Source organism: Anguilla rostrata, chromosome 3 (assembly GCF_018555375.3).
Source record: "Anguilla rostrata isolate EN2019 chromosome 3, ASM1855537v3, whole genome shotgun sequence".
NCBI classification, from domain to species: domain Eukaryota; kingdom Metazoa; phylum Chordata; class Actinopteri; order Anguilliformes; family Anguillidae; genus Anguilla; species Anguilla rostrata.
The window spans coordinates 37702369-37717704 of record NC_057935.1 but is presented as its reverse complement, the minus strand read 5'-3'; the positions used below and the strand labels follow the sequence as shown (position 1 = coordinate 37717704).

The following is a 15336-nucleotide window of genomic DNA, read 5'->3' as shown; positions in this document are numbered from 1 at the left end:
AAATTTTATTCCTGTATTGCTTTAAAATCCCAATCATGTCCTGGGTATATCTGACCCAGGCTAACAGCTTCACAGGTGCTAATAAGTAAACAGAACCAGGGTTAACAACCGAAGTCTGAATATTGTGAATAGTCAGAGTCTGAAAGGAGTAGCTCCACAACATGGCCACCTGTGTTATAGAAACACAGTAAAAATGAAACCAATTATGCAGCCAGGGGTAAGGCAGAAAGAGTGAAACATCTGTGGCACTCCTGGGCCAGGGTTGACCACCCCCTACCCCCCCAGACAATTTCAAGAGACTCCAGTTACAAGTACGCATTTGGATAATAAACTCTAGGCTTCCCAGAGTGGCTGAAAGCCTGAAATACTATAACCTGCTGGACTGTGGCTCTGCAAGACCCAAGTCGAACATAATTCAGAACAGGAATTAACAGGTGATTCATAAAGCGATTGGATATCAACTTTCCTTGGGAGCGCGAATGTCGCGGCGAGAAACGTGCGGAGCCGCGAATGAGTCCTGTGCAGTCAGAGGTCCTACCTTGCGCTTTCTGACACACAAACCCGTACCCCCTCTCCGCGCACTTCTCGTCATACCATTTCCCCGTCAGGTGGATGTTGTGATTGCTGGACAGAAGAGTGCAGAGCGGTTCGTCGATGTCAGCCCGCCCGTCGTAATCCTATCAGACAAGGCAATGTGGAGGTTAGCCTCACGCCTGCAAGACCGCAACTGGTTTTTTTTTTTTGTTTGAGGTTTTAAAAAAAAAAAGGTTTTAATTGTGGCTTTTTCACAATTAAAGATAATTTAGGGTAAAACAGTAATACAAACCTTCACTTTAACAAGAATTCTCACACATTTGTTTTCTGGCTTGCACTCATACATTACATTGCAGGCATTTAGCAGACCCGCTTATCAGGAGCGACTTACACAACTTTTTACTGTATCCATTTTTACAGCTGGATATATACTGAAGCAAAGAAGGTTAAGTACTTGCTCAAGGGTACAACGGCAGTGTCCCACCTAAGAATCAAACATGTGACCTTACCCATTATACTACACTGCTGCCCGGACAATGTGATACACTCTTGGACAATGTGAAAGAATTATCAGAAGTGGTGGTAGAGCTGCCGATGTATCCATTCTGCCATTTGGGTCACATACCCTGCACTCTGGTCTTATACTAAACATGTTTAACTTACAGAGACAGAACTCTCAGGTTCTATGGGGGACCAGTTAGTGTAAATGAGTGGTTTCCCGTTGACCCAGTTCATTGTGTCTTCATCCCGGAGTCCGATCCAAACGCTCGGTGACCCGCTAGCCAGCAGCATTGTGATGTACGCTAGAAACAGGAATAACACAGACGTGCATGAAAAATAAATACATAAAACGCATTTTATTTAGAATACGTCTCTGTCTCCGATTCATCTGTGACTCTCTGCTGGCACTACCAGGATTTGAATCTTAAAATCATGCACACGGTGTCAGGGTTCTGTGTCTTCCCCCTGTGTTGTTTCTCCCTTTCGGCCGCCAGATGGCGGCACCTCGGTTTTCTGTTCTGTTAATTGTTTTATTGGTTCGCATTATCCATTTATTAGTTTCCAATTGTCTCGTGTTTCCCCTCCCTCTCTGTGCTTGATTGCTCATTGTGCCCTCCTGTGTCTCGTCTGCGTCGCCCCTATTTAAGTCTCCCTCTCCCTCACTCAGGTGCTGGATCCTTTTGTTTCTGTACCCTTTGTTCCTGTTCCTGCCTGTTACCTGTGAGTTTTTTGCTACCTGCCTGCCTGCCTGCCTGCCTGCCTGCCTGCCTGCCCTGTTCCCCACGTTTTTTGGATTTTGTATTTTTGTTTCCTTGTGAATTTTTGAGGTTTTTGTTGTGTTTTTCTTAGTCGCCCTGCGAGGCGTTCGGCTCCCTGTGTTCCCTGTTTAGTTATTAAAGTCTTTTGGTTTTCCCCATTTTTTGACTTTTGGCTTTTTACTCTGCTCTTGGGTCCATCCCCACCCCCCCCCCGCCTGACAGAAGGATCCAGCCAGTACCGGACCCAGCAGAGTTTTTTTTTTCTTTTTTTTTTTTTCTTCCCCTTCCCTCTTTCCCCATTTCTTTCTTCGGGGGTTTCTGTTAGCTGGCCATGCCACCGGTGTGGAGTAAGCCGGTGGTGGCTGGGGAGGCTTCCGGCCCTGGTCCTGCCGTTGGGCAGGCTCCCCTGTCCAGTAGTCAGTGGGCGGACAAACTGTTTGAGACGTGCCAGGGGTCGCGCCCATTCTTGGACTACGCGGGGGAGTTCCGTGCCGTGGCCGCTAAGGCCAACCTTCCCCAGTCTATCGTGTGCCAGTTGTTTAAAGACAACATGAGGGACCCTCTCCACGGCGGGCTCATGTACTCTGGCGTGGACAAGTGCGGGGACTTCGAACTTCTGTTCGCTACGGCCCTGCACTGGGACGAGTACCTCTGGGGGGTGGCAGATATGCCCCCTCTGGCGGAAAGGTACTCACTGCCCTGCGAACCGGAGCCCGCAGTCCCGCCGGAGCGGCCCGCCGACCCTCCCCGGGAGCAGTTTCCTGCTTCGCCCCGCGCCCTGGAGAAGCCTCACGCTTCGTCCCGCGCCCAGGAGAGTTCTCCTGCCCAGCTGGGTTCCCTACGGCTGGGGTCCACGTTCCTGTCTCCGGGCCAGCCGGGTTCCCTGCAGCTGGGGTCTGTGTCCCTGTCTCCTGCCCAGCCGGGTTCCCTACGGCTGGGGTCCATGTTCCTGTCTCCTGCCCAGCCGGGTTCCCTATGGCTGGGGTCCATGTTCCTGTCTCCTGCCCAGCCGGGTTCCCTGCAGCTGGGGTCTGTGTCCCTGTCTTCTGCCCTGCCCGGGCCCCCTGCCCTGCCTGTCTTTCAGAAGGGGCCATCTCCACCTGTTCGGTCCGCCGCTCCCCGGGAGCAGTTTCCTGCTTCGCCCCGCGCCCTGGAGAAGCCTCCTGCTTCGCCCCGCGCCCTGGAGAAGCCTCCAGCTTCGCCCCGCGCCCTGGAGAAGCCTCCAGCTTCGCCCCGCGCCCTGGAGAAGCCTCCAGCTTCGCCCCGCGCCCTGGAGAAGCCTCCCGCTTCGCCCCACGCCCAGGAGAGTTCTCCTGCCGAGCTGGGTTCCCTACAGCTGGGGTGTGTGACCCTGTCTCCTGCCCTGCCCGGTTCTCCTGCCCTGCCCGGTTCTCCTGCCCTGCCCGGAACTCTGGCGCCCCCTGTAGCTCTGGCGCCCCCTGTAGCTCTGGCGCCCCCTGTAGCTCTGGCGCCCTCCAGTGTTCCCTCGTCCTCCAGTGTTCCCTCGTCCTCCAGTGGTCGTCCCTCCCCCGGTCTCGTCGCTCCCCCCGGTGTCCATTCTCCCTTTGGTGTGTCCGTGTGTTCCCCGGCCCCCCTGTCTAATTGTCTGCCCGCCTGTTTGTCTGTTAGTCTACCCGCATGTGTGTCAGCCAGTTTGTTGGCCTGTTTGTCTGCCCCCCAGGCCGTCAGCCCATCGGCCAACGTGTTTGCCCGCCTGTCTGTCAGTGTGCCAGTCCGCGTGTGTTGTCTTGTTTGCCTGTGTGTCAGTCCCTATGTCAGTTGTTGGGCTCCCCCCTCGCCTTCCCTGTCTGCCTGTCCCTTTGTGTGTCCATCGGTGTCGCCGTGTGCCTCCCCGCCTGCTTGTCCCTGTGTCTGTCTTTGTAGGTCTCCCTATTGTGCCGGTGTCTGTCAGTCCGTTGTTTCCCTCTCAGTCTTGCCCTACCCAGTCCAGTGTTGTCGTGCCCCGTCTCGTTGCTGTCCTGTGTCTACCTGGCCCCAGTCCAGTCCTGTATGTCTGCCTTGCCCCTGTCCTAGTCCCCCCTGGTTTCCTGAGTTCCCCCTGGTTTCCTGAGTCCCCGTGTCGCCCGAGTGCGGGCCCTGAATTTCCCCGTGTCGCCCGAGTGCGGGCCCTGAGTTTCCCCGTGTCGCCCGAGTGCGGGCCCTGAGTTTCCCCGTGTCGCCCGAGTGCGGGCCCTGAGTTTCCCCCGTGTCGCCCGATGTGCGGGCCCTGAGTTTCCCCCGAGTCGCCCGATGTGCGGGCCCTGAGTTTCCCCCGAGTCGCCCGGGTCCTGCCCAGCCCTGTGTCTCCTGTTCCTGAGTTTTGTCCCGAGTTTCCTGTTCTGTTTCCCTGTCCCCGCCCTCCAGTTCACCCCCTCCCAGGGTCGGCCTCCTGGGACGTCAGGAGCCATCCCTTGGGGGGGGTACTGTCAGGGTTCTGTGTCTTCCCCCTGTGTTTTTCTCTGTTTGCGCCAGATGGCGCACCTCGGTTTTCTGTTCTGTTAATTGTTTTATTGGTTCGCATTATCCATTTATTAGTTTCCAATTGTCTCGTGTTTCCCCTCCCTCTCTGTGCTTGATTGCTCATTGTGCCCTCCTGTGTCTCGTCTGCGTCGCCCCTATTTAAGTCTCCCTCTCCCTCACTCAGGCGCTGGATCCTTTTGTTTCTGTACCATTTGTTCCTGTTCCTGCCTGTTACCTGTGTTTTTTGCTACCTGCCTGCCTGCCTGCCCTGTTCCCCACGTTTTTTGGATTTTGGATTTTTGTTTCCTTGTGAATTTTTGAGGTTTTTGTTGTGTTTTTCTTAGTCGCCCTGCGAGGCGTTCGGCTCCCTGTGTTCCCTGTTTAGTTATTAAAGTCTTTTGGTTTTCCCCATTTTTTGACTTTTGGCTTTTTACTCTGTGCTTGGGTCCATCCCCGCCCCCCCCGCCTGACACACGGTTGTGATGTAGAGGAGGTATAGTCCTGAGTATTACACGACTGAAAATCACAACACTCTTACTTATTGTTTTGGCAGAACAATAACGTAATGCTTGATCACAATTTTGAGTTTATCTGGCTGACATAATTTGCCTGCCTGGTGTGATTTGATAAGAATGATGTGATAAGAAATCACCGAAAGTCATTCACACTCAGAATTTAAACCAAGGCCTCTGTGGTTTCCAAAAAGAAGTTGTAACATTCAGACAATGGCGCAACCAGATTACTGATTAAGCACTTTTCCAGGGGGTTAACTCTGTAAACCAGTAATTTCCCAGGTTAACCTGACACACCCCACCGTAGAGTACCTTGCTCAATCTCATTTTCTATGGCCACCAGCGAGCCCTGAAAGGAGGAGCAGATCGCCTGAGCGTCTTTCCAGCTCTTCCCATCATCCGGGCTCTTCGGAAAGTGCAGGAGAAGACACTGCCATCAAATCACAAGACACAACACAATAAACAAAGCGTAACACAAACAGAATACAAAATCTGCTTTTAAAAAATGAAAGGATCTCCCTGAACATAAAAATGTATATTTGTAAGTGGTTGTGTGTTCAGCTAGTATATATTAGAAGCATGTAATAGCTTCACATAAGCATATATTATCATCTTGACATATTTATGTCTCAGGACTTATAGAGACTGCACCTTCTCACAAAAATACACTAGAGGGCACTGCACACAACAGAGTCTATAGATTTGTGCTGTAACAGTCAATCCTCCTCTGTGAAAAAGGTTAATTATAGAAAAGAATTTCCAAGGACCATTTCATACAGTCGAAAATAAATAAATATGTATGTCTGAACACATGTGGCCGTGAGAGTTGAATTTCACTACTGTTTCTTTAAAATGAAGGTAAAATAAGCTGAACCGTAATGTCACCTTGTGTCCAAAATACAGCCACTTCTCCGGGCAGCCACCGATAAGGTGAGGCTCCCTGGGAATCTCCGAGACGGACACGGTCCTGCGCTTGCACACGTAGCCCCGCCACTCAGTGCACTGACCCGCCGACCACGCCCCTGTGATTCATGTGGGACAAAGCCATATCCACCCGGACAACGGTGACATGTAGTCCAAGAATTCACATAAATGACCAAGCAATTTTAGAGCACTGTGACTGCAGTGTGTGTTCATTTGGGTGTGTGTGCGTGCGTGTGTGTGTGCAAGTGTGCAAGCCTGGCCTAGTGTTTGTGTTGGCAGAATTAATGTTTTTTCTGTATGTGTTTGTACATGTGCACACATTAACATGGGTGTGTCTGTGTACTTATAGCTGTTAGTCTTATTGCTGTGTGTCCATGTGTGCAAGTGTTTGTTAGCGTGTGCATGTGTGTCTACCCTATTGTGTTTTGGGGGATGTATGTGTGTTTACGCATGTTCCACCTACAAGTACTTGGAGGTGGAAGAATGTGTACGTGCACTACCTGTGCCTACCTGTGTGTGTGTGCGAGTTTATATTTGTGTGTATGTGTGTGTGTGTGTATTCACCTGACGGTGGGGACATGTAGACACAGGCACTGTTTGTCACTGGGGACTGATGGGAACTCCCTCGCGCCCAATTCTGGTAATCCAACGGGGACTCGTCTGTCCACCTGCCCGTCACAGTGAACAACACCTTCACTGCTAACGTCCACAAAAACAACACAATCCAGCACCTGCACCCAACACACCCTCCACCAAACAAACACTGATCTGGCTGGAGTCCAGGTTGGCACGTTGACACCGGCCTTGAGAGAGTTATCCGAACCAGATTTTCAGACAAATAAAAAAATAAAATGAAATACCGAGCTGGAAAAGATGCTCCCCATATGAGCGGGCTGGGCTATGTGCCAGGGGGAAAGGAGGAATCAAAAAGATGAGTGGGGGGGGGGGGTGAGTGTAAAAAAGAACAATACTCTGCATGATGCAATATGATGTGAGAACTCCAAATGTACCTGTACTCTTTACTGACCGGGTCCAAAGACAGCCCAATCCACCACTCAGAACCTTGAGACAGCTGGTGAGGAGAGCAAAATGGCATGAACACTTTAATACAGGGCTGCCCAACCCTGTTCCAGGAGATGTACTGCCCTCTAAGTTTTCATTTCAACCCTAATTTGGCACACCTGATTCTACCAATTAGCAGCTCAATGAAATCTCTAGCTGTCGAATTCAGGTGTGAAAACCTACAGGATGTTAGACCTCCAGGAACGGGGTTGGGCTGCCCTGCTTTAACACATCACTGCCTGTCTCTCACGAAGCAGCAGTGAACCAAATGCATTTAAATGTCATCCCAACCGAACAGCCCGTTTTAAAAAACACATTGCCGCCAAGAAACGGGGGCACCAGTCAGACGGATAAACAGCTGTCGATCTCTTTAACGTCACGACATTTCTGTTCTGCAGACGCCCGTATAACAGACGTAACAGGTCGCTGCAGTGCAGCACCAAAGCGCACATGGCAGTTAATGCTTCTGTTCCCCCAGTCACGTCCCAGCATCCCTATCCCAATACTGGGCTCAGGATTCTCCCCGCGGCGGCACCGTCACTGAACCTTCTCCATCCGCCCTTTGATGAACTTGAGCTCCTCGGCCGAATGGACGGACGCCAGGTCTGCCCCCAGCATCTTGCAGGCGAAGGAGACGGCCTCCCACTGAAAGGGCTGCTTTCCGATGTAATACTCGGCCCCTCTGCGGAACACCCAAGGGTCCTCGTCTGTGGGGAGAACGCGTCGCATAACGCAAGTCCACATCTTAAACAAAAAAATGTTTGCGCTCAGCAGACAGAAATATTGTAAATAACAAAGACGCTCAGATAAGAAATATTAGCAAGCCTCACTGTCATCGGCAAACCACGCTGAAACAATGACCTTTTTTTGGGGTGGGGGGGTGGGGGGGTGGGGGTTGTGGTTTGTTCTCATTGTGCTATGCTTCCTGATCACTGCTATAATGTCTGGTGAGTCATTAGGGGATGCTTTTCCGGTAAATTCCTGCCTGATTTAAGCCCACCCTACCCTGGTCAGGACAAAACAGGCTAAGTCATCCAATGACTTGGGAAATCCAGGCTTGAAGTGGCCAACTGACCGAGCCCCTCAGGGGAAAACCAGCATCAATGATTCATCAATGTGTCATACATTATACTTCTTCCTGGTCACAGAAAGGTAAAACTGGTTAAACTGTATATATTCTTGACTATTACCTCCTTATGCCACTAAATTGGAGATTTGTCCATCTTTTCCACAATGATTTAAACCAGGGCACCCTTCTAACTTTTTTTTCTGTCTGGGTAGCATGTACACATTTTCTCTCTTATTTGTGACAGAATTTATTTATCTTTTTTTCTGCTGAGCAACAAATAAGTGAGTGAAATTTGCCAAAGCTAACAGTGGGGTATGTACTACCACCCCCCCCTCCCCCCATCCCCGCCTTTTTAATAATCAGGTTTTATGAATGCAGTTGACCATGTTGACCACGGTTCATAGTATTCAGACTCAGACTTTTAATCATCCATCAAACTCTGGTGACACAGCTCAGATGGAACACAAACCATAACTGCGCTGGCACTCCTGGACCAGGGTTGCCTGGGTCTAATAGTCTAAAAGACTCAGATCTCACCTTCATCGGTCATATCAAAGCAATCACTAAAACAGCATTCTATGATCTTAGAAATATAGCCAGAATCAAGAGTTTGGTGTCCCAAAAAGACCAAGAGAAGCTCATTCATGCTTTTATTTCCAGTAGGGTGGACTACTGTAATGGTCTCTTCACTGGACTTCCCAAAAAGACCATTAAACAGATACAGCTTATTTAGAATGCAGCTGCTAGAGTTTTATCCAGGACGAAAAGAACAGAGCACATTACTCCAGTTCTAAAATCTTTACACTAGCTTCCAGTTAGTTGCAGAATAGATTGTAAAGTACTGCTACTAGTCTATAAACCACTGAATAGTTTAGGCCCAGAATTCATATCTGATATGTTTAAAGAGTATAAACCGAGTAGAGACCCATGGACTCAGGTCAGCTAGTAGAGCCCAGAGTCCAAACTAAACATGGTGAAGCAGCATTTAGCTGTTATGCTGCATTAAACTGGAACAAATTGCCAGAAGAACTTAGATGTGCCCCAAATGTAGCAATGTTTAAATCCAGGTTAAAAACGTTTCTCTTTTCATGTGCCTATGATTGAACTCTATTGATTGAACTTGCACTCTATGCTTACTGCACTTTAATTGTGGAAGTAGACCTCTAGTTATTCCCTAGTCACTATGTTTTTTTTTTCTATTTTATGTACTTTGTACTTTCTTTGTTCCTTTTGCTTTTATTTATGTAAAGCACACTGAGTTGCCTCTGTGTATGAAGTGTCCTGTAGAAATAAATTTTGATTGATTGATTGATTGGGTATAGGAAACACATTCAGTCAAATGGCAGAGATATGCTTCGAATGCATTTCCATCATTTCACTGGCCAGTGATGTTCCCTACCAAGAAACACAGAGACACTTCCAAGAATCATTGACACAGTAAGTAGTGCTTCACTTACGCTCAATGTACCAATATGGCCTCTGCAACTCCACACCTATGATATAGACAAATTTATCGTTAATAATTAAAATAAATAATGCAATACACAGTAGTACAGTATATGCTAAAATGGTTTGGATTCACAGCCCTTCCACAGACAAATTAATACATTTACATTTATGATATTACAGACCACATTCTGGTTGCTCAGGGTCCAAGTTAAACTATGCAGTCACTCCCTACACTTGGAACTGTACTTCCCTCTAGGGTTTTCAAAACACTTGTCCCTGGTTACGGTTATACACTTTGTTGTACGTCGCTCTGGATAAGAGCGTCTGCCAAATGCCTGTAATGTAATGTAATGTAATGTAATGTAATGCTCTTCAAAACTTATAAATAGCTTTTTTTCAAATCTAATTACTGAAGAAAAAGATTGCAGACAATTAACTGTTTGATGGAGCTTCAACCTAAAATGAGGACAGACAGACAGCCATAATAAAATATTATACCCTTGGGGCAACTGCCACTGTCAATGGGTCACGCTGAACGGCCACGAAAAGCAATTGGCAGAGTGTTCTAAAACACAAGCCCTGCGCTGTACCTTTGAGTGTTTTACAGATCCACTCGTGTTTGGCATTGCAGGGCTGAGGGATCACGGCGTTGTTTGGGAAACTGTACGCAGCGCAGTTGTGCATGTCGTCTTCGTTGTTTTTGTCTTCTATGAATGACATGACAACCTGAAAAACAAAATATTACAACACAATTCATTAAGCGAGTAGTTGATGAATAGCTTTGCACCATTCCTATTTAAATTTCCATGTTTTGCATTCCATTTGATGATGGTGTGTTTCATGGGGTGTGGACCAAAAGATCAGATTAGGGCAGCAGTGTAGTATAATGGGTAAGGAACTGGGCTTGTAAACGAAAGGTTGCAGGTTCGATTCCCGGTTAGGACACTGCCGTTGTACCCTTGAGCAAGGTACTTACTGTAACCTGCATTGCTTCAGTATATATCCAGCTGTATAAATGGACGCAATCTAAACGCTATGTGAAAATTGTTGTGTAAGTTGTTCTGGATAAGAGAGTCTGCTAAACGCCTGTAATGTAATCAGAGGTTCAAACCATGAGTGAGACTCAATATACCTGTCCTCAATTATTCCAGTAAAACTGAGCTGTAAATGGGTTCTTTAATCCATAATCATTAAAACTTGCTGTGGATAAAGGGCCATTACTTTTCTCCGTGGTAAGAAAGGGCACTGAGATTAATGGTGGTGCGTTGGTACTTACAGGTGTACGATCAGACCATTCCCAAGCACCTTCGGACTGTGGGTTCCTCTTGTTGAATCCTATCCAGAACATGCGGTTCTCTGTCCTTTACAGGCAAAGCAGAGTTAGGGACATAGTGAAGGACATAACAGTGTGAGAGACACAGAGGTACAGTCAGAAACAGCGGTCAGAGACACAGCCATAGGGAAAACCAGCAGAGTCAGACACAAATTCGCAGAAGCAAGCAGCAGTCAGAGTGAAAGTGATGAACAGAACCAAGCGAGGAAAGTGATTCAAGACATGCACAATCACAGCGGAGAGAGATATCAAAGTCACATCAGTATCACAGTTAACAACTCGCAGTCATATAAGAGCAAGACACACAGTTATAGCAGAATGACTATAGTAAATAGTATCAGCCAGAGCCAGAATAGTTTAGTAATTCTCAGATGCAATACATTAATGCAAAGAAAAAATAAAAATCCAGCTGACCAATCAAACATTGTCTCTAGTATCCATTTGACAAAGGCTTCATCCTCGAAATGGTAGAAACTGGCGAGGTTTGCCCCAAGGGCCTGGCAAAACAAGTCCGCTTCCTCCCATGAGCGCTTCATTAGGACCTTCTCATTGTGAAACACCTAGACCAGAGGGTTTACAACACATCTCACTGACCGAGCACCACAAGCAGTAGGTCCTTACAGCTCAGCTTGCAGTAAAGCCCAAATAGGCTCCGTCGCCTCACCGCCTCACCTTGTAGCACTCGTACAGATCGGGGTTGCTCTCCCACCCGGGTGGACAGGGTGTCGCCTTATCAATGTCGGTGGAGGGTGTCTGAACTTCCTGGTAACTGCTGATGCTCTGCTTGCACACTGAGAAGGCCTTATGGGATTTGCAGTCCTTTACTTCCCAGCGGCCCAGTGCTTGGCCGCCACTCATTGCTACACACCCAGCACTGCTGACTGTGGATAGAGGAAGAGAAATGCAAACATACCTTAACACAATTCAAGTGACATGTAAAACCAAAAGATCTAAATAGCATGGGCATACCTAAAAATAACTATATCGAAAACATTTCACTGGTTTATGTACAGTACTACACAGGGAAAAAAACAACTCTGAAAGAAGACTTTAAACTCTAAAACAGTAAACTGAGGCCCTGCTGGACTATTAGAGATGATTTAACACAGGATTTTGCTGTGTAAAGTTCCACACTGTACAGAGCACCAGCACCCTATGAGGAGCTTACAAATGTTTAAGAGTCCAAATTAATTCCTTCTGCTACAACAAAAGAAAGAAAAAGACTTCATTGTTAAATATTTTAAAAAGTGCAAGAAGTACACCACGAGATGAAGGACTGAATGTGTGTGGGTGAGAAGACCACCATGGAGAGCGGGTGTGACAGACAGCTCAGTGGGATACTAAATGTGAAATCCACTCCTATGCACAGAAAGAGATTAAACACAACACATTGATAACCAGCTAAAGCCGAGACAGGAATGATGAGACAAGGCCTCCCTGTCACTCCAGACATGGCCAAACGAAGCCAGAAATGCAGCGCGGTTTTTAACAGCCAATATGAATTGTTCACGGCTGTAAAATGAGTGATAAATCCCAAATATGGCAGGACTTTTCACACTGAACAAACACGTAGTGGCCAATGTATGGGAAGACACAACATGCTCAGTACAGAAGCCATGAGGCCTGGCAGGCAGAATGTTATGTTAAACTAAATATCACAATAGAACGGTCTTTGCAAACCGTTTAATTACATTTAATTACAGCTGACTCAAAGAAAACACAATACAAAAGTGAACAAAATTTTTTGAAATACAAAAGGATATCAATGGGCTCCTAGCTTTCTTCACGCACATCCCAAATATTCAATGTTTGCTGTATTTAATACATGCACATCTTGTTTCATTAAATATAAACATCTCTACATTCTTACATCACACTAAAATAATTCTCGACAGCTTCTCTCTGTAAAAACGAAAATGTGCTGCAATAAGATCCAATTGCTCTAAAAAAAAGGCTTCTGCCAAATTCTTTAGACTGGGCTGAAGCTTTAAAAGGGAAGTAGAGTTCTGTATCTAAGTGCGGTTTCACAGTTTTCCCAGGAGATGAAAGAGGCTGATGGAGAGTGTCTTTGCGAATTCCTGTGTGAACCAACACCCACACCAGGGGCAGGAGCAGGAACGATTACCAGCCTCCTCAAGCAACAATTACACACAAACAGAAAACATGCTTGTGAATAAGTCGGGCGGTGCTTAATGATGCATTTTGACAAGCCTGGTTAGATTTTGTGTCTGCTTGTCTGGTAATTTGATGTGTTCAATGGTACATGTGGTTTCTCTGAACAAAAATGTCTTGCAAAACAACTTTATTTCCATGTCACTATCAGACAATTTAGGTTCTTTAAAAAAAAAAAAAAAAAACTGATTCCTAAACCCTGGAGAACGGAGTTTGGGCAGATGTTTAGTCTTGCACTAGAATCTGACCAAGAACCAACCAGGAGAGTCTAGTAGGACTTATGAAAATACAAAGCATGAATACTATAACTGCAAAAATCAGCAATGGTTACTTTCAGTGAAATCAGTGGACATTTTACATCTGAGTGTTCTTTCATTTTGTGGATTAGTATGGAAATAGCATCTTTTTTTATGTGGGTGGGGTCTCCCGTAAGCTCCTCTGGGTTTTTGACCTCTCAAGCACAACTTCTGTTTCTTTTTTATTTTTTATTTATTTTATATATTCTGTCAGAAAATACATAAATAAATAAACAGTACATCTCACCAACTCAGGTTGTGGCTATGAGTGTTAAGCTGACGGTATACTCAGTAAGAAGAAAGAACTTCAGGATTGAGAACCACCAGCGAACACGTCCATGAACACCATTGTCGGTATACTCAGTGAGAACACCGCACCGTTTAATGTCACTCCACGCCGCTGGGGGGCACAGAATAATTACGAGGCAGCTATTAACTGGGGCTGGAATCTCATCCAGACCTGGATGTATTAAGAAAAGGGCTACGCGAGATCACAACACAGAACAAAAAGTTTAAAGTGTTTAAAGTGGCTTTAGTTTATCTAGCTATGCAAAAAAAGAAAAAAGGCGAAGGAGATGGTACGTTCGTCCTCTAAAACAGAGTAGGACGGAGAATGAATGAGGGGGTCCACTTCTCTTATTTCCGAATGTGTGCTAGGCATTTTGATGACTTGCTGAAACGAGTAGCACCATTCATCAAACATGCGGGAATTCACAGAAATCCCATCTCCACAGAAGAGAGATTGGCGTTGACTCTCCGTACATTAGCATGTGAAGTCTGCCCTCTGAACTCTCAACCGTGACGTAACCAACCATGTGATATTTGGACCAATAGCTGAGAGGGGGAGGTCGGAGAACAAGAAAGACATTTTCTAAAAGTTCTCCCTGGGGGCCATTGCACACTGCACCATGACAACACACAACACCACATGTTTTTGTTCTTCAGTTGTTCTCATTGCTCAAGAAATTCTACTTCTTACTAAGTATACCGCCTACTTTACAGCCCTTGCTGTCTTCTGGCCAGCTGTCTAACATGCTTTAAAGAACAGTTTCATCTAAACCGCCCCACTGTCTTTCCACTCTTTCCACTCTGAAAATCTGTCACAGTAGGTCTCTGCAAACATGTGAGATTAAGCTAACAGTGTTCCCTCACCTTCTGACACTTTAACTCTGACTCCCGCATACTGTTGTCACCAGGCACAAAACTGCTGAGCAGTGGATCGCCACAAGAGTATTAGTCTGCATGTTAAATGAGGCTGAAAGCAGGATATTTGCCAGCCTACATGGTAAACACCCCCGGACTACTGAAATACATAATTAATATCTTTATCAATCTACGCGCAAGACATGGAAAGTTTCAGACATAACCTTTCTTTCCTTCCAAATCACAAGTTAAAGGGAATTCAAACAGACTAAATTTGTTCTATATTGGAAAGTTGTGATTGCTTTTCATGAAGAGATATAAGCACAAATAATCACTGTGAAGAAGCCCCCCTGTTAAAAATTGTATTAATAAATGGCCAGTATTTGGCACATGCAGGAAGTGATGAAACAATGACATAAGCACTTTGCCAGTGTGTGCTTTCACAATGTGCTTTATACTCAACGTGGACTATTAAATAAAAATCAGTGTCACTTTTTTCATCATATATGCAACAGTGAATGAACTCACACAGTATAATATCTGGTGTTAATTCAACTCTGACAGACTTTATATGGGTGCTACAGGGATCGCAAGTACTCTATCAGAGTGTCTCGCAGAGTTAACACTAAGCATGTGGTGTAAAATAATGCATAACAAAAGTTGAAACAAAACACATTTGTAGGAAGGACAAGAGTGTGGTAAGCAGAATGCATGGCTAAGCTTAGGGGCAACAATTAAGTACCAAATCATCCTTTAAAGGCCGTAAATATAGAGGATATACAGGCACTTCCTCAAATGAATACTCATGCCATAAGCAACATATATAGTCCATAAACCAGAGCTGTGCAACCCTGTTCCTGGAGATCTAGCATCCAGTAGGTTTTTACTCCAGCTCTAACAAAGCACACCTCATTCACCAGCTAGAAATCATGGAGAGCTGCTAATTAGTAGAATCAGGTGTGCCAAATTATGGTTGAAATGAAAACCTACAGGATGGTAGATCTCCAGGAACAGGTTTAGACAGCCCTGCACTTAAAGAACTTCCTGAAGTCAATGATTTGTATGCAGACCTGGATTTGACATGACCGGATGCATCTGTTCTGTATTACAGATAAGGGTTTTT

The 15336-nt window shown here is 46.2% G+C and overlaps 1 protein-coding gene across 1 annotated transcript in view; it reads right to left on the bottom strand.

The window, feature by feature from the left end:
• Positions 1 to 15336, bottom strand: part of pla2r1 (phospholipase A2 receptor 1) — a 47977-nt gene that overhangs the window by 11851 nt on the left and 20790 nt on the right. Inside the window, exons 12-23 of the mRNA XM_064327404.1 lie at positions 11275 to 11483; positions 11017 to 11162; positions 10546 to 10630; positions 9860 to 9995; positions 9278 to 9313; positions 7298 to 7458; positions 6700 to 6761; positions 6254 to 6357; positions 5651 to 5787; positions 5078 to 5195; positions 1198 to 1337; positions 539 to 677 (exon numbers count right to left, since the gene is read on the bottom strand). Of these exons, the coding sequence (XP_064183474.1) occupies positions 539 to 677; positions 1198 to 1337; positions 5078 to 5195; positions 5651 to 5787; positions 6254 to 6357; positions 6700 to 6761; positions 7298 to 7458; positions 9278 to 9313; positions 9860 to 9995; positions 10546 to 10630; positions 11017 to 11162; positions 11275 to 11483 (1473 nt within the window). The remainder of the gene's footprint in view (positions 1 to 538; positions 678 to 1197; positions 1338 to 5077; positions 5196 to 5650; positions 5788 to 6253; positions 6358 to 6699; positions 6762 to 7297; positions 7459 to 9277; positions 9314 to 9859; positions 9996 to 10545; positions 10631 to 11016; positions 11163 to 11274; positions 11484 to 15336) is intronic.